This window comes from Cottoperca gobio, chromosome 6 (genome assembly GCF_900634415.1).
Source record: "Cottoperca gobio chromosome 6, fCotGob3.1, whole genome shotgun sequence".
NCBI lineage: Eukaryota > Metazoa > Chordata > Actinopteri > Perciformes > Bovichtidae > Cottoperca > Cottoperca gobio.
In genome coordinates this window covers 8,639,573-8,665,224 of record NC_041360.1, presented here as the reverse complement: position 1 = coordinate 8,665,224, position 25,652 = coordinate 8,639,573, and the positions used below count along the sequence as shown (strand labels likewise).

General features: G+C 40.6%; 1 protein-coding gene and 1 long non-coding RNA gene across 3 annotated transcripts in view; one reads left to right on the top strand and one right to left on the bottom strand.

Moving 5' to 3' along the window:
- The window catches only part of LOC115009767 (protein arginine N-methyltransferase 8-B), a 30,807-nt gene extending 6,233 nt beyond the window's left edge, over positions 1-24,574 (top strand). For both annotated transcript variants that reach the window (XM_029433988.1, XM_029433987.1), the window contains exons 3-10: positions 4,411-4,566; positions 10,733-10,796; positions 11,729-11,871; positions 12,867-12,954; positions 15,262-15,377; positions 18,656-18,806; positions 21,618-21,739; positions 22,539-24,574. In XM_029433988.1, coding sequence (XP_029289848.1) covers positions 4,411-4,566; positions 10,733-10,796; positions 11,729-11,871; positions 12,867-12,954; positions 15,262-15,377; positions 18,656-18,806; positions 21,618-21,739; positions 22,539-22,622 — 924 coding nt within the window. In that variant the 3' untranslated portion in view covers positions 22,623-24,574. The remainder of the gene's footprint in view (positions 1-4,410; positions 4,567-10,732; positions 10,797-11,728; positions 11,872-12,866; positions 12,955-15,261; positions 15,378-18,655; positions 18,807-21,617; positions 21,740-22,538) is intronic.
- Positions 7,383-25,611, bottom strand: LOC115009768 (uncharacterized). Its single transcript, XR_003832387.1, has 2 exons — positions 24,684-25,611; positions 7,383-7,419 (listed from the first exon to the last, which is right to left on the bottom strand). It is a non-coding gene; the product is annotated as an uncharacterized LOC115009768 (long non-coding RNA).
- Positions 25,612-25,652: the final 41 nt, after the last annotated feature.

Below are 25,652 nucleotides of genomic sequence, written 5' to 3'. Positions count from 1 at the left end.
AGTTTTATTGAAAACAAAAGCCAAAGCTAACAAAGTACAAACATACAAAGTAACTAACAAACACAAACCAATCAGGGGACGAGCAGGACACGAGCAGGACACGATAATATGAATGACGAACCCCCAAAGAACACTGAGACAGACAGGGATATATATTTAAGGCCCGCAGGAGGCGGGGCAGGATGCGTGCAGAGCCACTCAAGAGGCCGGCGGGGAGGCGGGGCAGGATGCGGGCGGAGCCGCTCAGGAGGCCGGTGGGGAGGCGGGGCAGGATGCGGGCGGAGCCGCTCAGGAGGCCGGTGGGGAGGCCGGGCTGGAGGAAGCACTAGGGCAGGGGTCGGGAACCTATGGCTCGCGAGCCATATGTGGCTCTTTCGATGACGAGATATGGCTCGCAGACAATTTTGAGCTGACATTTTTAAACATGATTAACAAGTAATATATAATTATACTGTGTCATTTAGAGTAAAACATTTAGCAGCGGATTTTGTTTTAGTTCTCCCCTCTCCTTTCCTCCACTCCGTCTCTGACTGTAACTGTGTGCGTGTGTGTATGTGTCTGTGCGTTTTGTGTGCGTGTCAGTGTGTGTAGGGGGCGGAGCCCTGCACTTTTCGAAACAGCAGAGGAGAAACTGCGCAAAGCAAGCAGTAGACCAGGGTGTCAAACTCAATCACAGAGAGGGCCAAAATTAAGGCATCGTTTCGGGGGTGAAGCTTGGAAACTGCAGCGCTCACAGAGTCACACTTTGCTTTGAGTGTGTCATTACACTGGAGGTCAACAAGCTCCATTTGGATGTTCACATGTGCTGTTTCCACGTCAACTGCAAACGGATTGCTGAGCAGTTCATGCGCAGTCGGGAACACAGCGGTGGAGATGGATTGTCAGTGTTTGGAAACACGTAGTGACCAAAGTTTCCTGCTGCATCAGAGTCTCCCACAGGCAGCTCGGCTTGGAAAGCTCTCACTGCATCATACATGTCTGTGATCACACAGCCCTGAAGCTGCAGGTTTAACAGTGAGATGCTTCGTTATGTCGCACAAACAGGCCAGCTCACATCCACACTTTTCGTTCCAGAGATCTGTGGTGAGCCATCGCACCGCCATGTTCAGAATGTATCTCCTCAGGAAAAGACTTACATTGACTCTTAGAAAGTTTCCTGTCTGTGTTACGGTGCTTATTACATGTTCCATCTCCAGAGCATCCTGGTGCTCTTTTCATCACATCGCAGGCTCTGTCAGGCAGTTTAATTTCTAACACATTTAGATACTTCCTCAAATATGTATTTTCCCGTGGTTGTGCCATGCATTGATTTAATTACCAAAACCAGCGGGCCAGTTATGATAGACATGATATTTTCTCGCGGCTGGATATAATTGTGGCCTTGAGTTTGACACCCGTGCAGTAGACACAGAAACGTGCACATAAATTAGATAAATGACATAAGCGGGGTTCCGTGGGGGGTTACAGACAATGGTAGGGGAAACACTGATAGCGCTTTTAGTACTCGGAGACGTGATATACTTAAAACTCAATTTCATTAAAAATATGGCTCTCAAGGAAATACATTTAAAAATATTTGGCTTTTATGGCTCTCCATGCCAAAAAGGTTCCCGACCCCTGCACTAGGGTCTCAGGAAGAGAGGGGAGCGAAGGGGTCTCGGGAAGAGAGGGGAGCGAAGGGGTCTCGGGAAGAGAGGGGAGCGAAGGGGTCTCGGGAAGAGATGGGAGCACAGGGGTCTCGGGAGGAGATGGGAGCACAGGGGTCTCGGGAAGAGATGGGAGCACAGGGGTCTCGGGAAGAGATGGGAGCACAGGGGTCTCGGGAAGAGATGGGAGCACAGGGGTCTCGGGAAGAGATGGGAGCACAGGTGTCTCTGGAGGAGAGGGGATCACAGGGGTCTCTGGAGACAGAGGGAGCACAGGGTCTGAGGTATCGAGGGACAGAGGGAGCACAGGGGCTGGGGTATCGAGGGACGGAGGGAGCACAGGGGCTGGGGTATCGAGGGACGGAGGGAGAACAGGAGCTGAGGTCTCGGGGGGCAACGCGAGCACAGGGGCTGGGGTCTCGAGGGGTAGCTGGGGAACAGCTGGGGTGGATGTCAGCAGAGATCCGGCAGCAGGGACGGGGGTCTGCAGAGGTCCGGCAGCGGGGGTCTGCGGAGGTCCGGCAGCGGGAACTGAAGTCTGCGGAGGTCCGGCAGCGGGAACTGAAGTCTGCGGAGGTCCGGCAGCGGGAACTGGAGGCTGTCACTGCTTAACAGCGGAAACAGGGGGCTGTCGCGGCCCGGCAGCAGGAACGGAGGGCTGTCGCGGCCCAACAGCAGGAACAGGGACTAGGGCCTCAAGGGGCAGCTGTGGAATAGCTGGGGCCTCGAGGGGTAGCTGGGGAACAGCTGGGGCCATGAGGGGCAGCTGGGGAACAGCTGGGATCTCGAGGGGCAGCTGGGGAACAGCCGGGTTCTACAGAGACGGCAGGGAGACGGCCGGTGTCTGCAGAGGCGGCAGGGAGACGGCCGGTGTCTGCAGAGGCGGCAGGGAGACGGCCGGTGTCTGCAGAGGCGGCAGGGAGACGGCCGGGGTCTACAGAGGCGGCAGGGAGACGGCCGGGGTCTGCCGGGGTCTACAGAGGCGTCAGGGAGACGGCCGGGGTCTGCAGAGGTGGCAGGGGGACGGCCAGGGTCTGCAGATTTTGGCCAATGTTTCCATTTATAATTTGGTTTCAAATAGAATAAAATCAGGCAAAACTAACTCAAATCTGGAGAGCATTGCAACTTTAAAGGCCACACTACAGCCTCAATCATGCTCCAGCCGACCAGCGGGCCATTGTAGACTTGGACAGATGACAAATCTTACACCTTCACCTTCATCTGTTTTCCGCTGACGTTCGTCTTCATTTTGTTTGTTTTGTTTGCTTCTTTTTTCTCTGTTTAGACCTAATTATTTCAGACTATGATTTGTTGGGAAGACCCTTTAATGATGATTTTGTGTGACATTTTTGGTGAACTCCAAGCCTCCTCCAGCTCTGGAGGGATTATGGTCAGCCAATCTCATCTAAGGACATGTGATATAAACCCTGTCTGAGAGAAATGTCTGCCTGGGAGACTTAACTCTAGCTTAGCATATCTCTACACAGTTGTGACCTGATGGAGAATGGTGCAACCTCGATTAAGATGTACTTCAACCTGTGATCAACAGTGAGCCATTGTTAAACATATCAAAAATATATCTTTCTTTCTGGATGTGTCTCATATCTACACTGTTCTGGATGATATTTTAATATTACATAGTTACCTTCTCTATCAGAGTTCAGCTGCATTGTCAGGAGAAGAAAAATAATATATAAAAAGAGCACATTCCTACTGTGACCTGTGAGATGAATCTTTTATATTTTTGGAATGGAGTTCTGGTGTAATTTATTTATTTATTTAGTCATTTCTGAATATTTGTCACACTCATATATGTATACACTCGGTAAGAGATACAGACAGGCTGAACCTGGAGGCTCATGGGGCTTACACAGGAACACCAACTCCTGGATTTGAATATAGAATGATATAGAATATATATATAGAATACAGATGCTGAAAAGCTTGTCCATTGTCTCCTCCAGACTTGACTACTGCAACGCACATATCATCAGGATTCCTAGCAAAAACATACAGAACCTGCAATACATCCAGAACAGCGCTGCTAGGATCCTGATGAGAATGCGAAAGTACGAACACATCACACCCATCCTCAAATCACTGCACTGGCTCCCGGTCTCACTCAGGATTGATTATAAAATCTCCCTTTACACCCATCAGTGCATTCACGGAAATGCTCCATCCTACCTCAGAGAACTGCTCACCCCACAAACCTCCACAAGAAACCTACGTTCTGTAAAGGCTAACCTCCTCCTTCCCCCCAGGACCAAGCTCAAAACCATGGGAGATCACGCCTTCTGCTCTGCCGCTCCCAGACTGTGGAATGCTCTCCCTGAACATCTGAGGACACCACAGACTGTGGATGCTTTTAAAACAGGCCTGAAAACGCATCTTTTTAACAGAGCATTTTGCTAGACTTTTACCATTTTAAAGTGTTGTCTTGTCTGTCTATCAAATGTTTTTATTTTATTTTTTAAAATGTATATTTTGCTCATCGTTTTTACTCTGTAACACTTTGACTTTTGTTTACGCAAATGAAAAGTGCGATTATAAATAAAATGTATTATTATTATTATTATAGAACCATACGGCTGAGATGCAATAGAGTGAGATTAGGTGTGTTATTTGTCACCGCTCCACAGCAGATATCACACCAAATCAAGACCCTCATTGTCCAGCCAATGTCGCAAAACAAATTGTCGCTCTCCGCAGGGGTTAGCTGTGTCAACATCTTCCTGAAATTATTTCTCATATGCTAAACCAGGAGATGCTGAAGGACGAAGTGAGGACGCTCACTTACAGGAACTCCATGTACCACAACAAGCACGCCTTCAAGGACAAAATAGTGCTGGACGTTGGAAGCGGAACTGGGATCCTGTCCATGTTCGCGGCCAAAGCCGGGGCAAAGCACGTGTATGGGGTAAGACATGTTTCCTTTCAGTGGAGTGTTATCATGCAGGGCCTGACAAGCTGCACACACTGTATGTGTATGACAGGTACTCTGTATGTACACGTTAACCCATTTTTTCGCCAGGCTGACTATAATCTCCGAGGAAGATCTCGTCTGACAGGCAGGTGATAAAAGTGTGTGGCCTCTGAGGCAGGCTGACAGACTGAGCCGTAGCGATTTAAGAGCTGTTTCTGTTTATCGACGACTGGAGCGGAAGTAATTGCTAGTCATGTATCAGGGTACATGCTGGATACACACCACCAGTTTGGAATAACCACAAATAACTTCCAGACAAGTGTGCATTTGCTTTCAGCGGTGGAATGATTACCTTGGATATATCAAGAGTCTTGTTCTCACCTACTGGACATTACGTGTTCATGTGCGTGTGACTTTGCCTCACGTCTCATGTTTCTATTTTCCTTCCTTATTCTGCTTTCTTGCTCAGTTCCTCACTTGTTCTCAACCAGGGGTCTGGGTCTTTGAGTTTTTTTTCACTATTTAATTCACTGTAGAGGTGAGCCCAATGTGAGTAAGAGTCATAAGAGGGACTATTCTGATCATAGGTTTCACTTCCCCTACGTTAATCTCCTCAACTGTAGCATTCCGGTCTAAATCACACCAAGATCTTTACAGACGGAGGTCCCTGAAGCAAAATCTTTTCAAATGGGGGTCTGTGACCTAATGTGTGTCAGTTTCGGGGTCTTTGAAAGGAAAACATGTGAGAAACACCCTCTCTTCATACTTCATACACTCAAATACCATTTCAGTTTTTGCTTAACCTCACACTTGCATTACTTCTGTCCATCTGGAAAGGATATATCCACATAAATTGGACTAAGATTCCCCAGGATTTATTTCACCTTTGACTTAGATGCTCTCGGTTTGAGTTCTACACCGTTGCCCAATGCCTTTATACCTAAAGCTCATAAAGCTCCATATGAAAGATGGGCTGGTGAGGTGGAAGGACCTGGGCTCTGGGCCAACAATAACATCACTCTGTCATATGGACCTCGTTACATAAAATAGAAAAGCGATAACATCTCTGGCTCCACAGAGTACCCTTAAAACACTCTTTGGTGCTACATTCCATATGTAGTCATGCAGTCATGATACACTGAGCCCACATTAAATAGTATGTATTATAAATGTTCAATAACTCATTTGAATGAAAATTATACTCAAATATATTTTAAAACTAACCTTTTTTTGTTCATTTATTCTGATTTAAATGTTCTCCCTGATAATAATACAGAACATAGGAAAAGAAAAAAGGTTGCACACTCTGGCTCCATCTGCATTTTATGTAGATGACATTTTGGCCCTCAAGCCTTCTTTGGGATCAACATTTATATCCATCCTGAAGAAGACTTTCTTCTTCTTCACGATTATTGATCTAAGAAGGCATGAGGGCGGAAACGCCATCTCAATAAAAGATAAATGCAGATGAGTCAGAGTGTGCAACATTTTTTCCTACTTCTAACTCTACTTCCAGCACCTCACTTCAACTCTTGGGGTGCAAGAGGTATAGCGGTGTAACATTTTTTAATGTTACAGAATAATAAAGAATGTAATAAGGGACCGGTTACCAACACTAGAGCAGTGTATGAGATTTCAACAAGTACAGAAAATAAACTGTGTGTTTAATGTGGTCAGTCCATATCTGTGAATCCCTCCAGCGCTCAACAACCCGTGATTTAAAACAATGGGCAGCAACTTCAGTCCACCAGCTCATATGTACAGATTGTAAACTGCCTGCCCAGCATGAAATCGCAGAAAGCCAAAGTAATCTTGATCTGCCAGCAGGTATATCAGGGTCCAAACACCTCTGAAATCAAATCATTGCGGAATAGATTTTAAACAGGTGGTTTGATATATTGTTTGCAGTGCACATTGGCAGGATCTGATTCAGCCTTGGACCACAAAGCCACAATGAATCAATGTGTCAAATGGTCTATGTTGCAAGCCAAAGAGGTTCATAAATGTAGCAACTTTGTTGTTGTTCTTATTTACCTTGACCATATTGACCAAGTTTTATTTTTTTATTTTCACTTCAGTTTCACATTATATAGTAAAGCCCTCTAACATTTTTTTTTAATTAGAGGTATATGCATATTGATGAAATGATAGCGTTTTGATAAGCAAATAAAATTAATAAATTGATAAATAAAAAGTTTAATTCTTGTATATAGTATGTAAATAGTTACACAGATATATGCAAATTACCTTGCAACTTCATTTATTTCAAGCAGGCTTCAGCTACTTTCCATTAAATACACTTTTCCCAGAATTTGATGATGAAATGGGTCAGAATGAATTAAGTTGAATGCAACTCCTGAGATGCCCATGTTGCTCTGTTTTCTCCTGGATGTAATATTTAGCATTTGACAATGTTAGTAAGTCAATTATTATTTTAAGATATATATTTATATATATTTTCCTTTAGACACAGGCTATATATTAATTAGGGGTGTCGAATTAGCGCGTTAATTTCAATTAATTCATCAGTAATCCCGCCCTTGACTCTTTACGTCACCGACGCGGCGCGGCCACAGCAGCCTCGTCAAAGTGATGAAGCGGATGACAAAACGTTACTTGGCCCAGTGAATGGAAAGTTTACATTAATAAACTCCCGGATGTAACAGTTGATGCTCCGTTCTGTGAGATTCCTGCAGCAAAGAATGTTCGAACCATCGAGAACTTCAAGCTGAAATATATCTATATCTCTATATATATATCTCTCTCTCTCTCTCTCTCTCTATATATATATATATATATATATATATATATATATATATATATATATATATATATATATATATATATCTCTCTCTCTCTCTCTCTCTCTCTCTCTCTCTATATATATATATATATATATATATATATATATATATATATATATATATAGAGAGAGAGATATATATCTCTATATATATATATATATATATATATATATATATATATATATATATATATATATATATATATATATATATATATATATATAGATATAGATATATATCTATATATAGATATATAAATATCACCTCAACGCAAAGCACTGAGCAGCTCGGAGCTAGCTAGCACCGCCGCTGATGCTAAAGTGAGCGACCCGTCTCGTCATCTCTCGATCAGGCGTTCAGACGCAGAATGAGTCGGTCTACCTGAGACACATTAACAACTCCATCACGAAATGTATTGCAATGTACTGCAGGTGGTAGAGGACAGCGGGTTAAGGCTTTACAGGTGGCGTCAAATGACACAACATTTTTATTGTGCAATGAAAGATTTTATGCCCGATTTGAAATTTCACTTTATGTCACACTGATGGTCTGTGTTGTCTAAGATAATTGTGGCAAACAAGATATTGGAGAAATAGTATTGAAATAAAAGACATTTAAGTTTATAATGCCTACTCATTGATTCACTCATCTTCCAAAAATCCATTTGAATATTTTGAAATGCTTCTCACAGAAAATATTGATTATTAATCATTAATATTAATTTAGATGAATTAATCACAAAGTTTGTAATTAATTAGATTACATTTTTTAATCGCTTGACAGCCCTAATATGAATATTTGTATGCGTTTATAAAATTCAATAACATTTCAAACACAAAAAAAGTGCTTCAGGCAGCTTTACATTCTTATAAAACTACAGAAATCCAACCAAACTTAAATCCTGAATTAGGATAAAGTAGAGTAGTAAAGTAAGTAAAGTAAAGTAAAGTAAAGTAAAGTAAAGTAAAGTAAAGTAGTACTAGTTTATTTAAAAGTGTGGCTCGACTCATTTGCGACTTACTGTGACTTACAGGTTAACAGCTCAGACAGAGGACACAAGTGCATGACACCTGGGTGAAATTAGAAACGTGTACTTGCTGTGTCTCCAGACAGAAGGACTAGTGGGAGCCCACAGGGACGACTCCAGTGACAGTGACTTTTCCTGACACTAGTGAGAGGCGCAAGAGGCACCATGTGAGGCTGTGTTGATTCTAAACACAACCTCCAGGCTTCAGTGCTCCCACTGGAGCGTGATGGACACATGACTAATAGCTGTCTCTTCTCACAGAGATTCACAGAGAGGGATGAGGAATCATTGCCAATAAGAGGGCTGATGTCCATGTGCCTGCGAGTGCACACGCATACACCTGGTGCAACATTAGGTATTCCTGTTAATACAGCCTGGTGTCAATAGGCAGGAGACAGACACAGTGAGGACGCCACCAGCAGCCCGCTGCCCGGTCCTCCACTAATAGGCAGCAGAGAATAGAGCTGCTGCAGGGAGGCAGTGCTAATGTCAAGTCCCTGCACCTTGTGAGCATGCTCAGCAGGGAAACTGGGGACCTCAGCTAGAGGCCAGAATGTTATATCAGTATGTTATAGTGCAAAAACAAACAAAAATATATATATATCCAAGATGATCATTCTTAAATTGTCCATCTCACAGTTGGTGTGTTGCTAATAGTGCGTGTCTAATCCACTCTGCCTCTAAGATAAAACCCCCATTAGGGTTGGGACAATATTTTATCACAGACCGGGATAAAAAACACAATAAGATGATTTTGGTGAATTTCCATTATCAGGATAATAATGAATATCCTCACATGAGGGATTTGAAAAAGCTGTCTGATATGATAGAGAAGTTAAAAATAGAGCCTGGTTTAAAAAACACAGGAATTATTTTGAACTGTAAGAAAGAACGGACTCTCACAATGTTGCTATTAAAAACAAACAAAAAATAATATATATATATATACAGTATATCCTTTATTTATGTAGGGGGACCTTATGATTTATGATTACGTTATTTAAGATTGTTTGATTGTTTTTCACTAAAGAAAAGATGCACGTCCTATCTGTGTTTCTTAACAAAATGTAAGGTAAAGTCATTCCACTACGGTTTATTTCCATTTTAAGAGTTTTAAGCATATTTTGGTGATTATTGGCATAATATTGTAAATAGCGATTTTTTTGACCAGGATAATCGTGACATGTAATATTCATGTTGCCCCATGCCCTAGCTCCCCGTAGACCTGATTATTCTATGAGAGTCTGAGGCAACAGCTGAGTTCTTCTATGTTTCAGCCTGATCTCTCCACAAGGGTCCCAGCCGGGCTTTGCCTTTAAAAAAAAAAGTTTTTTATAAACAATCCACAGCACCTAGAGTTAATTTAAAAGTCCCCTGTTTGATTACGACCAGATGGATATCTCGCAGCATGAATAAGTCTGCACACCTCTGACAAGCAGAGTCCCGGGGTAGGTAGAACAGAGTACGCACTGAGGTGAAAATCTATACTCTCAGACTCCCTGATGCTGTAAGAGGTCAGTATTGACAAATGCCTCCTCCTGAATTATGCTCTCATTTTGTCAGGGAGCTGCTTACTAGAAGTGTCCCATAGTTTATTCTGATGAATGAAGGAGCTTTATTGTGTTATAACTATGTTGCACCTCAATAAATCAGCCATCAGTCCTGCATTGGTGGGCAGAACAGGAAGTAATATGTCAAGCTCAGGACTCCAAAAAAAGAAAAAGGTAGAACAGAGTGGGCATGAAGTAAGATGTGACAGAAAGTATGTCAGGGGGAGAGCAATGGGACAAAGAAAAAAATCAGTGGAGTGAGGATAATTTAAAATAATTTTAAATGTCAAAAGACTAATGAAACTAGAATTTGAAGGTCCCATATGAGCTAAATGGCTGGTTGCAGTCGAGCAGTGACTAATCTTCACCCTCATGACTTGTACTCAATGTCAATGACACCTCAACCTCCTCCTTACGCAGACTTTGTCACTCTTTATCCTTCATCAGCTTACTTCCTTAGAGGCAGCCCTACCATTTCAAAAGTATAAGTAGGAACAGTGAATGATAAAAGCCTTGTAGTCTTGTAGTCTTTTGCTTTTGTGTCCCTCTTCAAATTGAGCCTGGGTATATCTGTAATATATATAATAAATTTATGCTGATTGAGCTTTTATCTGAGGCATTCCAGTCAACAGCAGTGACATTTAAAGTTTTCTGAATCTGCATTATAGGCAAACTGAGTGCATGTTATTGCAAGTGCTGCCATTCCGTTAAATATATCCTTCCCAACGCAGTCCTTCTTCCATGGTTATTTAATTTGTTTCTTTTTTTCCCCCTACCAGATTGAATGTTCCAGCATATCAGAGTACTCAGAGAGGATCATCAAGTCCAACCACCTCGACAGCGGTAAGAGCCGCAGCTGTTCCCCCTATCTCTGTTCTGATGACACTGCACTTTGGCCGCAGTGAAGGGAGCAACAAACTAGCTGAGACAGACATCGGGAATGAGGACGAGGGAGGGACGGCTGGAAATGGGTGGGCTGGCAGATACACATGTGGAGAAGAAGAAGAAGAAGAAGAAGAAGAAGAAGAAGAAGAAGAAGAAGAAGAAGAAGAAGAGAAGAAGAAGAAGAAGAAGAAGAAGAAGAAGAGGGCGGTGATGGGTATTCCACTGTTCAGGTCTCACTGTGTTCATCCTCCCCATACTGCTCTGGACCGGCTCATTTGTATACATTTGCACAAACATGCTGCCAACTTATGAAACTTCAAAGCATATGTTTAAATCATAACACCTCTGTAACTTTGAAAACAGATTTACTCCCAAGCTACTGACTGTGCATATACCAAATGATAGCTACATAAACCACCCTGTCAGCCAATGTTCTGTCTATAAACCTATGCATATCAAGTAGGCACAAGTAATTGGAAGGAGAGTTAACACTATGTTCACCCTGAGCTTCAGACAGTGAATAAAGCAGGAAGCAATCACCAGTTGGAGTACCAGGGGTCGCATCGTTCTGACAGACACTTTGTATCACTCGTCAATAACTTCTTGCCAAGGCAGAATAAACAAAACTGAAGTCAACTAATCTCAGGGATTGTACTCCTGTACTGTAAACCCACTATGGCTGCCATGGTAGCACATTCTGTGCAAAGTGATGTGAGAGCACTCTGAGTTTCTTTCTTTCTTTGAGATTTAAATCTGCTTTCTGAATTATACTGTATTAGTAATTATCATTCCTACATTTTTAGTGTTAAGGGTTTGGTAAAAACATTTATTTTTGTATTCCGACACATGAGCATTCATTATGACTTTAAAGATATGTTGTGTGTTTGCAGTGATCACCATCTTCAAAGGCAAGGTGGAGGAGGTGGAGCTTCCCGTTGAGAAGGTTGACATCATAATATCTGAGTGGATGGGCTACTGCCTCTTCTATGAATCCATGCTCAACACCGTCATCTTTGCCAGGGACAAGTGGCTGGTAGGATGTGTTGAGTGTGTGTGTGTGTGTGTGTGTGTGTGTGTGTGTGTGTGTGTGTGTGTGTGTGTGTGTGTATGTGTGTGTGTGTGTGTGTGTGTAATTTAAAAACTTAAATAAAAAAAAAATTCATATATTTAATAATATTATATTATAACAGCTATCAATCATCCTTTAAAACAATGAATTCCAGCCTCGTTAAACAAAACACTGTGTAATTACAACCCCTCATCATATGAATAGTTTTTAGAGGTCTTAAAATGTGACATTATCCAATAACTAAAAGCAAAAGAGTAATCAGTAGACCAAAGTTTGAAAAAATGTAATAATGTCTTCTGTTTTCTACTTTTTTTATTAAGTATTCTTCTCATTATTGAGATAATAACGCTATATTTGTCTCACAATTATGAAGTATTAAGTCCTAATACTAAGAGATACTAACTCATACACTTACTGAAAAGTGCAAAGTTAGTACGGCTGATACAGTAACGATGGTCACGTCTCTGCGAAATAGGCCAGTTTGAAATATAATGTAATTTTTACAAGGGGAAAAGGGGATTTCTTTGTGGCCGAATTGAGCTTCCATTCCATCCATCTTGCAACCTCTAAAAAAGATAATGAATTATTAGAATGAGCTATTATACTACATATAAGGTAACCTTATGAAACTTGGTGGAAGGGTGTAGCAAGGGCTAAGGAAGAACCTATCAGGTTTGGGATCCGAATCACGGGGTGGATACCAGCATTACTTTGCACTTATGGAAACTGTCTGCGCTCTTCTTGTAATTGGAAAATAATTGTTATAGTCTTATAGTTATACATCATCAACAGCTCTGCTATGCTATGCCCGTCTGCGCGCAGAGAGAACAACAACACCTCAATAATTTAAACCCGTACTTGGCTGAGGAAATAAATGTCACAGATTCTGTAATGTAGACCTTTTGTAATGTGTTCAGGATTAATAGCAGAGTTATTTACTTGCCTCGTTTGTCAAACAGAAACCCGGTGGATTAATGTTTCCTGACCGTGCCTCTCTGTACGTGGTGGCCATAGAAGACAGGCAGTACAAAGACTTCAAAATACATTGTAAGTTCAGTGTGTACAGGATGTGGGGATTGATGTGTGCATTACTGAACGTGGACTGTGGAATGACACATACATGTGTACTATCTGGTATATATATATATATATATATATATGGTGTACTCTGCATAGCTCTTGGGCTGCTGAAATCAAAATTATGTCTTTACTTTGTAAGTGAACCGTGGCTGTACAACACCGTCCGCGACTCCACATTGTACTCACATGAATGTGGCCATGCTCAAACACAACATTTCCAGCTCTGCAATTGATTTTGAACTTATCCTCAGGCATAACTCTGGGGTTCATAATTGATATTATAAGTCAACAAGCATCTCCATCTCTGTATCAACCCACTCTAAACCTGCCGGGAGGACCGTGGGCGATGTTTTGCTGCATCAAGTCAGTGTTAAGCCAGTGCGCAACCTAGATGACAACAGTCCTGCAAACAGAACAATAGCCAATAGGCCTCCTACTTACACTCCCCCCATACATCTGGGAAATTATATAACCACACTGCACCATGAGAAAGATATATCACGTTGGCTAACTGCATTGCAAAGCTTTCCAATGATGTCTGGATACCATTATTCTGTATTCGTGAAGTTTACCAGACTGAAACGAGTGGTGAACACATATAGACAACAAACTTCTTTCTCTCCGGGGCAAGATGACCTTTAGAAGTGACCTTCTGAAGCACTCCAGTATTCTAAGAGCATCATGTGGTCATTAGTGCTACTCTGGTCTGCATACTGCCTTAAGGCCCTGTCACACATATCCATATGACAGAAACGTATGCCGGCGCATATGGAAATTGTCGGAAATGTCAGAGTACCAAATACGTCCAACTTTTCATCGGATCGGATCGGAAAAGTGAACATATACAGATACGAATGTCTAACCTATTGATAGCGCATCACTTCCTATTACAAAATGTATCAGACGAATGCCCAACGAATGCATAAGATATACAATAATATGGCGTATACAAAATATGGGCAACACGCTGGTGTACGTTGATAAGGTATAAGTAGTATTCGTTAAGAGCTCACTGTGTTACGCTGGGGTGCGTTGTTGAACGCTGATGTTTTGAGCATGTTCAAAATTACCGGACATACCCAACGTGTGCTTCATAAGATATGCAGACGTTACGTGACTTTAGGCATGCATGAATACGGAATACGTACGTGAATACTTACCTACGTAAATACAGTACGTGAATACCTACGTGACTACGTTAGAGGAACGTTAGATATAGGCTACGTCGGCTGACGGTGAATCCTACAGCCAATTTATTGATAACGAGTGGATAACCTATTCCTACCCTATGTTAAGATTATGCCTGACGACGTAGTAACATATTAAACGTGTTTCTACAGTATAGCTAGCGTTCAGCATGTTAGCCGTTTTCCAGCATCAGCATGACGTGAACCAGATGGCACTTTTCCAGCTCCGTTGAACCAGACGCTCTGATACTTTTTAAATAGGTAAGTGATAAGCTATCAATGTTTGACATACGTATAATAATTTGTTATGTATTCGTTATGTATGCTTCAGCTACAACACCGCTGTGGAAAAGTTGGACATATTTGGACTCTGACACATTTTGAGCTAATTTTCATATACGCCGGCATGTTTCTGCCATACGGAACTGTGTATGTGTTACGTGTTTGGCGTAACGTCTGCGTCATTCAAACGGTCACAACATACCCTTAATATCAACCTATTGCCGATATTTCGTATGCGCCGGCATAAGTTTCTGTCATACGGATATGTGTGACAGGGCCATTAGTTAAGTGGGCAGCAAGAAATGCAAATACAATACATTACATTACCTCGGGGCTTTGTGACCTGTTCATTATCACCAGCTCTCCTACATGCTCAAGTAGTTCTCTCCTTTTGGGTCATGATAAAGATGTTTGCTCACACACTATCTTAAGGAGCTTAATGAATAATGTATGGGATGATTTAGCCAAAGCTGCAAGGTTATTCCAGGCAAGAGTTGAGGCTGCGTTCAAGCAGGCTCATGTTTCCAAATCATTCCTGAATACAATGTGACTTTCATATGTCAAAAGGAAAATGGTTCCAAACTGACTGGAGGTCAAACTGGGGTCATATATCAGAGTATTCTGGGAGTAAGATCCCGACTCTGTAGCCAAACTGTTTGCATCTCCTGTGATGTTTTCCATTCTAGAAAACTGAATAAAGTCAATAAAAACTTGGAAAGAAGAAAACCACGTCTTATGTTTGCACTGTATAAAGACTGACCGAAAATATGCTAGTAAAGTAACTCAATGATGCTGTATTTACCAGGGTGGGAGAACGTGTATGGCTTTGATATGACCTGTATCCAAAATGTGGCCATGAAGGAGCCACTGGTGGACATAGTGGACCCCAAACATGTGGTGACCAACTCCTGCCTCATCAAGGTTAGTCAAATATTAACAATATTTTGGCTGTTGGCATCTGTCAGTCAGTCCAGACCGAAATATCTCAACAACTATTGGATGGATTGTTATGTAATTTTCTACAGACATCCATGTTGCCCAGAAAATAAATCCTAATGACCTTGGTGACCCCATGACTTTTCATCGAGCGCCACCAGCAGGTTGACATAGGGTTAGGGTTATTTTCATATACAACTATTAGATTAATTGCCATAAAATATTGCCAGATGGTGATCCCTTAGCCTTTTATCTAGCGGCCATTTTTGATCAGGATTTTTAATTTGTCCTATACTTAAGTAATGTCTGTATGATTAAATACCTGCAAAACCAATGAAATTCCAATCAGCCTCAGCAGTACTTTATGTTTAGTGCTAACTAGCAAATGCTAAGACACTAAACTAAGATGGTTATCATTGTAATGATTACACCTGCATAGCATCAGCATGTTAGCATTGTCATAGTGAGCATGTTAGCATGCTGACATTAGTCACCTGTGCCTAAGTACTGCCTTGTGGTCAATCATCAATATTATGATTCTGATTTATGATGATCCCTCCGAAGTCTGGGTATGCTGATCGCCATCTGTTGTAGATAATACACTGACTATGGATAAGTACCTAATATAACCCCACTTCAAAACATTCAAACCATCTATTTGTGAACTTTATGTCCCTAAAGCTGCTTATAAACTGAGATTCAAAGTTCATTGTTGACAGCAGTTAGGAAAACTAAAAGGTCAATTTAATAGATTTTTTGGAGCTTTCAGTCATATCCCAAACAAATTTAAGCTAACATGTACATCATCGAATTTGAAAAATGAGAAAATATGAATTATCATCACAGCGTCAAAACTCCATCTATTGATGACGATCATGTGTTATAATCTAAAACCTGAGAACGGCTACTAAATTGACCATGTGGTGAGATTGTTTTCTCAACATCACTGATATTCATGCTACAACACACTGTTTCCACCATTTTCCTAATGGTTCACTTGACAGCCGAAAAAGACTGTACCAGAAGTAAATGAGCTGACAGTACAGTAATAAGGAGCGATTATACTATACAATATCAAGACATTAGCACCATAGAAAATGCTAAGTGAACTGGCTATTATAAAGTAATCTATAATGCAGAGATTACAGCATGATTTCATTGGTAAAACACATACATATATGAACTATAACTATCCAATGGCATTGATTATTTGGTATATGACATGCTGTGGCTGGTAAGAGTATGACCTTGATGTTGCCCTGTCTGTGCCTCTCACTGTGTGGATTAGACTGATCAGGCTGATGTGCCGTGCATTTCAATAGCAGCCCGTCTCGTCCTCCTGATTGTGCTCCATGTCATAGTGACCTTGTTATCGCTGTCATTGATTGGACGTCTCTGCCCTGTCTACCTCTGTCCTTGTACAAATTGCTGTGGGATCATACCTTCTTCATGTTGCTGATTGTCAAGCAGCCAGTTTTTATTTGTATTTGATATCAGACAGCATTTAATTTTAAATACAGTAAGACATTACATAAACTAAAGAAAAGACATGAGCCATGAGAGTTTAATAATCTCTAAAGGCCCTGTTACACATATCCGTATGGTGATATATGATGATATGTGTGACAGGGCCTTTAGAAGCTGATGGGAATACTACTTGTCTTTGGATCTTGTAAAAAAAAAAAAAGAGGAAAGCTTACAATATTGATACCTGCTGACAAGCTTTATTGTCTTTAATGAATTACTGAACGACCTCATTAAAATTGTATAGCCGAGTAGTAGTACACATAAGACCTAATGTTATTAATATGCTACTTGAAACTTTGGTAGCAATACTCACAGGAGTATAATCCTGTAGAAGATCATTAATTTACATTAACAACCTGCATGATAGGGCTCTTAAAACTTTTGTTTTGCTTACAAAGTAATTGCAAGGGTGTAGACATAGCAGTTACTCATACTGTACTCTTAAACTTTGTAACGTGACTTTGGGAAGTTTATACTGCATGACCAGAGCAAATATCTGGTAATTGTGTATATGGGAATGATTATTTCCTATTATTTCCTAAAGACAGCAGGGTTGAATCTGACATTACTATTTCATTGTTTTTATTGCCATCATGCATAAGACTCCTTCCTCCACAGCAAATGTGGCATTTGGCACAAAAGCCAGCAAGCTAGCTGAATATCTAATATTGCTGATGGTACATGAAACACGATTATCACACCTCTGCCTACATGTTTACCCTCCACGGTACTGTCGTTTTTCAGGTGAGCTGCACTCCCCTCTGTTACTCAGTGATCAAAGCTAACATGATATGCTGGCGCGGTGCTGTGTACCTGACAGTAAGCCAGGACCTGGAACAACATGTTCTTCTCTGAACAAGGCCTGGTGGGATGATGGGTTATTAGATACCCTGTTAAACTGAATGGAAACCAGGGACATTTACAGATTTGGAGTTGCTAGCACTATGCATGAATAACACCTCGAGCCTGACCATAGTTAGAGCTCCCAGATGAACCCAGTCCCCCTATCCTTGTCCTACCCACACATGGGTTACTGGCCTCATTTGTGATGGTTATTAGGATCTTGGCACAGTTCCACTGGAGTTTAATGGTGACCCTATATCTTACTGCAGGTAGAAGCTGTAATGTATTTTCTTGATGAAGTTTCTTTTTGCTCTCCTTAATGTATTGCACGTGACATCACATATAGTATTTTCTGGAGTGTTGCAAGTTGGTGGTTTGAATAAACAAGGGTCTAGTTGAGGTCAGAACTACAATGTAAAGACAAAGTTCGGCATTTTGGGAAATATGCTGAGCCGATTCGCTCTTTTGCCATGAGTTAAATGACAAGAACAACACAACTCTGTAGCCTACCCTAAAAATTAAGCTAACATCAGCAGCCGGGCTAGCTTAGTTTAGTACAAGGCTCTGTCCAAGTTGTAAACATCGACCTAGCAGCACACAGAAAGTGCAGTAGTTCAAATATTATATCTAGTTTGTCCAAACCACAACATATTGTTTCAACACTTTCGTTTGTGTGGGGGTTTAAAGCCAGCTAGCTGTTTCCACACTCTCCAGTTTTTTTTGCTAAGCTAACCAGCAGCTGGCGATAGCTTCATATTTAACATGCAGAGATTGTAGTGGTGTGTTTTCAACTAACTCTTGGCTAGAAAGCAAATACACACACTCCTCAAAATGTCTTTCTTTGTTTATGTTGTCCAGATATGTGAGAATTGCCCATCTCTTTACTCCCACAGGAAGTGGACATCTACACAGTGAAGACTGAGGACCTCTCATTCACCTCAGCGTTCTGCCTGCAGATCCAGAGGAACGACTACATCCACGCACTGGTCACCTACTTCAACATCGAGTTCACTAAGTGTCACAAGAAGACTGGTTTCTCCACCGGTAAGATGCTTCACACTGTTACTTTACATACAGGGATCTGGGTGTATGTGTCGGTATGTATGTGCAGCTTTAAAGCATTAGAGCTACAGTATATGTATTAACATGATGGACTGGGAATGATAATCTAAAGAATTATCAATCTCCTTTTATATTAGCAGCCTTAAAAGCAATAAAACAGCACCACCCAGGCATCCGGTTCAGTATCTCCCTTCAAGGCTACTGACAGCAAGCAGATTGGATACTTTACTGAAGCTGTGGGAGCTTTGGTACCTCATCCAATATGCCGTCTTCCCTTGATGGCTTTAGTGAACCCTGTTGTGTAGAGATGAAATTTGCAATGTAAAAGCAACGGGTCCTTCTGATTCTTAGCAAGGGAACAAGGGAAGGTTATGGCCTGAACATGAAATCAAACAGCTCTTACAACTAACAACAAATTGATTTCAGTTTGAATCCATGAAAGCACAGACCTCTGAACAAGTGAACAAAAAATACTTAACGGAATACTTTGTTATGGTTCAAATGTGTACATTTGTTACCCTCAGACAAAGCCAGGCTATTTGTTTCCCACTGTTTTAAGTCTTATTGCTAAGCAAAGCTAAATGATATCAATGTTCTCGGCTTACTTTTGGTATGAAAGCGAAAAAGTGTAGTTTGACCGCAACTTGTTGAGTGTTGAAAACAAACAATAAGAGTTGAATATTCACAAGCTTTGGTTTTAATACACCCCTACAGGACTCTTTAAAATGGGCCAAATTAAAAACTGTTTATTTTGAAAATGTAAAACAGAACACAGGAATGCATGATGGGAATTGTTGCATGCGTAAAGATGCTGGGAAGATAGAACTGGAAAATGAAATGGTTGAAGAACAATGGCACAGCTTTAGTTGATATGTGTTGAGTACATCAGTAATGGTTGCCATGTAGGATACTAACGTCCACCACATTATTGTAACTAAATATCAAACTGCCTTTTATTATATCAATATCTGTTTGCTTTCCTGTCTGCCCTTTTTATTTGTTTAGTGTTGGATATTCAAAAATTCAATAAAAGTTTAAAGGATTAAAGAAATAAATATCCACAAACTTTAACTTAATATCAATTTATATTTGTTGGGCTCCTAGAGCGTCTGAAGTTGTAGTGAATTGTGGAGGATGGTTCATGCTGGTAGCAAGCATTGCATATACACTACTGTAAGGGAGGGGAAATAAGAGAACAGGGGAGGATATTGCAGGACTTGTTTCATATGAACTGGAAGCGAATTTCACTTTATTGGGCGGATACAAAACATCCACAGGCAAACATTTTATGAGGAACCGAAAGCTCCCAGGAGCCTGAAATCAGTTAGACAGCTTCACTAGGCACTTGCAGTATTAATGTAGCTGAAGTCGAATGGGAGTTTCTAACGTGATCTTTGTTGAGACTTTAAAAGCTTCTATCACTATAGTAAATGTCATTGTCACTTTACATTAGAGAAGTTCACATCAGGCTGATTGACATAATCCAAACAGTGCTGGATTGGAGTGAGCAGGAGATGTTGTTTCAAAATCGGTGTGTGACTGACCTCTAGTGGTAGTGCTAAATATTGAACATTGAAATGATATGTAAAGCAGAATGTATCACTGTAAAGGTTAGTTTGAACACTAGACCTGTTGGCCTTAGGGTACTCATAATCATTTATTTATCAAATAATTTCCTAACCCCAGCTTTCTCTGCCTTTATTGATTGTCTGTCTGTCTGTCTGTCTGTCTGTCTGTCTGTCTGTCTGTCAAGCAAGTTTTCCAACGTCAGACCTGAAGACTCCTTGTCTGCCAAAACTTTAAGATACATATCTCAACTTTAAACTTTAAATTTTAGACACAGACAGTTGCATCAGACTCTCAGCCAAAGGAGAAAAAAGGCAAGCAGGGGTCAAAGAAGCAATTTATGCCGTCAGTAGAAGAAATTCCATCTCATCTACTGAATTATCATCATAAGAACCGCAGCTAGCTTGTCAGTGTCTTTATTGAACTCTGCCCAAAAAAGTGAGATCTGGGCTTGTGCTTGCTGATTGGTAAACCCTTGAATGTATGGACTCACAAAGAGATGGGGTATAAAAGCAGAGCTACCAAGCTGGCAGAAATTAGATTTAAGCGCTACTGACCTTTCGAGTCGAGGAAAAGCGAACAGAAATTGTCATGGCACTGGGGGATGCTCACACTTATTTTGGGGCTGGTTCAGATTTTACCACACACACACACACACACACACACACACACACACACACACACACACACACACACAAATGACTGCACATAAGCTGGCACAACAGGTACAAAGCGATGAAAGAAGATTTACTCTTTTTGTTTGTCTGCTCTCCCTTTCATGTGTTTTGCTGTTTATATCTCCTGTATTTTTTGTAAGGTGTCCTTGGGTGTCTTGAATGGCGCCTTCAAATGAAATGTATTATTATTATTATTATTATTATTATTATTATTATTATTATTCAAAATGGTTAATAAATAATTTACTAATGCTTTATATATAAGTTACAAGCGATTAATATGAGCAACATTTGGGTTGCCAGATTGGGGAAAAACTAGATTAATTAATGCTCATGGGATTCTCACATGGCCATGCGCTATCTCGCAATGTTAACGAAAGTCGGAAATCATTTGTATATCCGTCCTGTGAACAGGCCAGTAGTTTTTCCGTAATCCTGTTGACAAAAAATCAAAACGAAACAAAAACATAACCTTCTTGGCGGATAACTTAGCAGTATTAAATATTAATACACGTGCGTGCGTGCGTGCGTGTGTACGTGTGTGTTTCAGCACCAGATGCTCAATACACCCACTGGAAGCAGACAGTGTTTTACCTGGAGGACTATTTGACGGTGCGGAGAGGAGAGGAGATTGTCGGCAGCATTGATATGAAGCCCAATGAGAAAAACATTGTGAGTATTGTACAGTCTAATATTCATATTGTGTAAGTAGCATGTGGAATTATAACACCACAGGTAATGATATCTGCCTTTAAGTGATGTATTACATGTGACGTTGTGTATCTATAATAAAGAAATCTGTTTTCGCAGATTGACTTAGAAGGAAACATCTTTTTTTTCATAAACACAGGAAAGAAAACAAGTTGGACTCTAGATCACCATATTAATAACTTATATATATTACAGTAAGAAATGAGTCATCATCAGGCGCTGCCTGCCCACGACATATTGTTTTCTCCTCAGTGTTGGATAGCTGTCTAGAAGGCAGCAGCACTGCAGGGATTTCCAGACAAATAACAACAGCTTCTATTGTTGACCTTGTCCGTGTCCTCTGCTCCGCCTCTGGGATGGAGGAGCGGGGCTCGCTTCCTCCTGTTGTCCCACACAAACAGTCTGTGCTTACCTAACATCATGTTCTGCTGTCAGGTCACAATGGAAAATCTGACAGAGCTCTCTGGTCTTTGTTTTATTAGTTTTTTTCAGTTTCTGCTAGGTATTTGCTTTTCATCTGTTTAACAGGTGGGGGGGAAAAGTTCAAGTACTAATAGAAGTAGTAAGTAGCATTACTAGTGTAGAACTTTAAACCAGTCACACCCAACTTAGAGAACAGCAAGTACTTTTCACCTTAAATCCTAAACACAGGAGAGAAAAACTATTTGGATCAGACCTAGAAAATGGATCAATGTTTTTTTGGCTTCCGTACCCCTCTCTCTGACAACCCTCATTCTTTTCTCCCTCTCTTGTCCTGCAGCGCGACTTGGACTTTACCTTCGAGCTGGATTTCAAAGGGCAGCTGTGTGAAGCGGCCATATCCCACGACTACAAGATGCGCTAAGATCGACTGGGGGACGTCGCTGCCCCACTGAGTACAACCCCTGAGCACCCGAGGGAGACAGAGACACTCCCACGACCACAGACAGACACATTGTGAGCTGTAAGAGGGGCAGAGAAGAAAAGAAAAGACCAGGCCAAAGACCAAGCAGAGGTGGCGCCATTGACAATATCACTATTGTCACTACAGTGTGTGATGAAGGCAGGCTGTTACTCATGCTGACTGTTAAACAAAACTGAATGTAAAACCAACAAAAAGAGGTCAGAAACATCTAGTGTTGATGAATGTTATTGATTATTGATGCGTCTATATGTGAGATGGAGTGATGTACCTGTGTGTTTTGCTCAGTATTTGTTTTCCACAATAACCTGGACTTTATTGAGGGCTGTTTGGCATATTTCTAAATTACACCAGAGCTCATGTATTCAACTTGTATTTCCACATTCTCCCATAGGTAGACAAAAAAAAATGAAGGTGCAATTCTTATGTCATAATATGTACTGTAGGGAATGATTGTCAGAGATACACTTGTATCTTTAGTTGTTTCAATTAAGCAATGTTGGAAATCTAACAGCAATCGAAGGCGACAGCCAAGGACTCATCCGCGTAGGTGCATATAAGTGTAATGTGAAAGGTAACACGTGTTTGCGTAGTCAGTGTACTAGTAGCTTTCTGTGAGTGTGTAATAGAAGGTGTCACACAGCGTGGACTCCAGATGTGCCCTGTGTTGTCAGTTTGAGCAGTGATGTTGACATGCCAATAACAGAACTTCCCCATCCTTAATGCCTTGACCAAGTGCCAAAGTGTTCCTAGCTTTTATTTCTATAGTTTCATGTACAGACGCTCTCCTTTCATTGGGTTATTAATAGAAGTTATTGTTTAAAAACAGGCTAAAGCAATGAAGCTTCTTTAGTCCTCATCTGGGCACAATCCACGTCAAACAATCTAACCCCACATATAGTATGTGATTAGAGGAATACTTCACGCCCAAGATGATCATTTGTATATCGATTACTCAGGGTGACACAGGGTGAGTATTTGATACACAGATGATGATTTTCGGGGATGAAGTATTTATTTAAGTCCTACAAACGAGCAGTAATCCCTGTACCAATGTATCGGTTTGAACCTCATGAGATTGGGAATCGTGTCTCTTGAGTACTAACACACAATGTGGGACTCGAGTTCACAGACTTTATCTCAGTCTGAGACACACTGCACAGTTTAATCTTTCCACTTCACCTGTGCTCTTACGAAGGTCATTGCCTTGGTACCCACTGAGGGGTTTTATTCACTCAAGACGCATATCTGGGCACAGATTATTTCACATTATTCTTCCTAGTATAAACCTCAAACTACTACTGTCAACTAGGGAAAATACAATAAGTTTGAAGCCATTTATCTTTCCCAGATTGTAAGTGTGTGTTCTTTGGTATTATTGTGTCCAGAGACATGTTCCCATGTCTTATATATCGTGCAGGACCCCTAATGAATCTATGAAGGCCTGTAAATAAAATGTAAGCTATTAGTACCGGGGAGCAATGGAGGAAACTACATTTATAAAGCATGCAACAAGATGTTCGTAACAATCAACACATAGTGCAGCATTAAAATGTGCTGCTGTCTCGGCGACAGTTTCTTTGACCCTGCGTATTTTACAGGCTGTCACAAACAAGCAATACGATGTTATGAGTCATTACTTACTATAACTATAAATGGTAATCTGAATTATTTAAAATGATCCTTGTATTAAAAAAAGCATCTTTGGATCTAGTTACACCTTTACAGAAAATGTATTCTGAAAGTCGGCTGCTCCAATCAAACACACAACTAGTTTTCCATATAGTTTATAAGTTATACAAATTCTAATAAATTGGCATGCTAATTTCACAACATATTAAAACTTGTTGTTTTTCATAATTGTAAATGTCAACTTGAATAAACAGCAATGTCCCAACTCATCCACTGGGTGACTGTATGTATTATTTCCATGTCATTGTGCCAGGAAGAAGAAGTCCTTTACAAATGATATTAACATTAACAATTCTTTATTTTTACATTTACATTTATATATATACATTAAAGTGATGTGCAAGACACTGGCAGTAGTGGAGCACTATTGGAGACCATAGTGCAATATCAAACAGTAAAATCTAAACTTGTTATTTCTCAAAACCCTTCAAGTTTAAACCTTCCTGTAACATACAGATTACAAAACTTAACATGTTATAGTGACACCAATTTCATAAAATACTTGGCACTGAGGCAGATTAAGGTGAAATCAAATACATATTGTCTGCACTAAACTTCATTTGGTCTATTGGGGAAAATAATGCTCTGTGTCATTTAGCTCTAGCTCTTAAAGTATAACACTAATGAGCCAACCCTCAACTAAATGCTCAGGTAGCCGAACAGCCTTCAGCACTGGCACAACAATACACAGAATTAAATATCGATGATAATGTACGGAGGTTAAAATAACACAAAAGCCTGTAAAAGGAAATACTATTAAATATGACGGCCCTGCAACAAACCCTGATCTAACTACACTATAAATTGTGTACAACACAGAAGAACATTACTTCTGCAGTAGTTTTCTTCTTACTTCATCCCCCAGCTGAAGAAACTAAAGTAAGACACCCGTGCCATGTGGTGCAAAAATAACACTTCAACTTATCTTGGCCCTAAAAGTTAAATCAACACCTCAATCTGAACACCAAAAGCGTCACTAAGGTAGTGTTTACTGCAAGGTTGTTTGATATTGCATTTACATTTTACAGTTCTTTGTGTTATTGTGTTATGTATGTGAAGAAACAGAACAGCTAAAAAAAACCCAACACATAACACTGAATAAATATATTAATACATACAGTAAAAAGCCCACATGTAACATATAAAGGGTATTCTGAATCTGAATAAATATTCCAGAGCTGCAGACAGACTTTGAGGAATACCATACATTTTTTTAATGTTTTTAAATATATATATATATATATATATATATATATATATATATATATATATATATATATA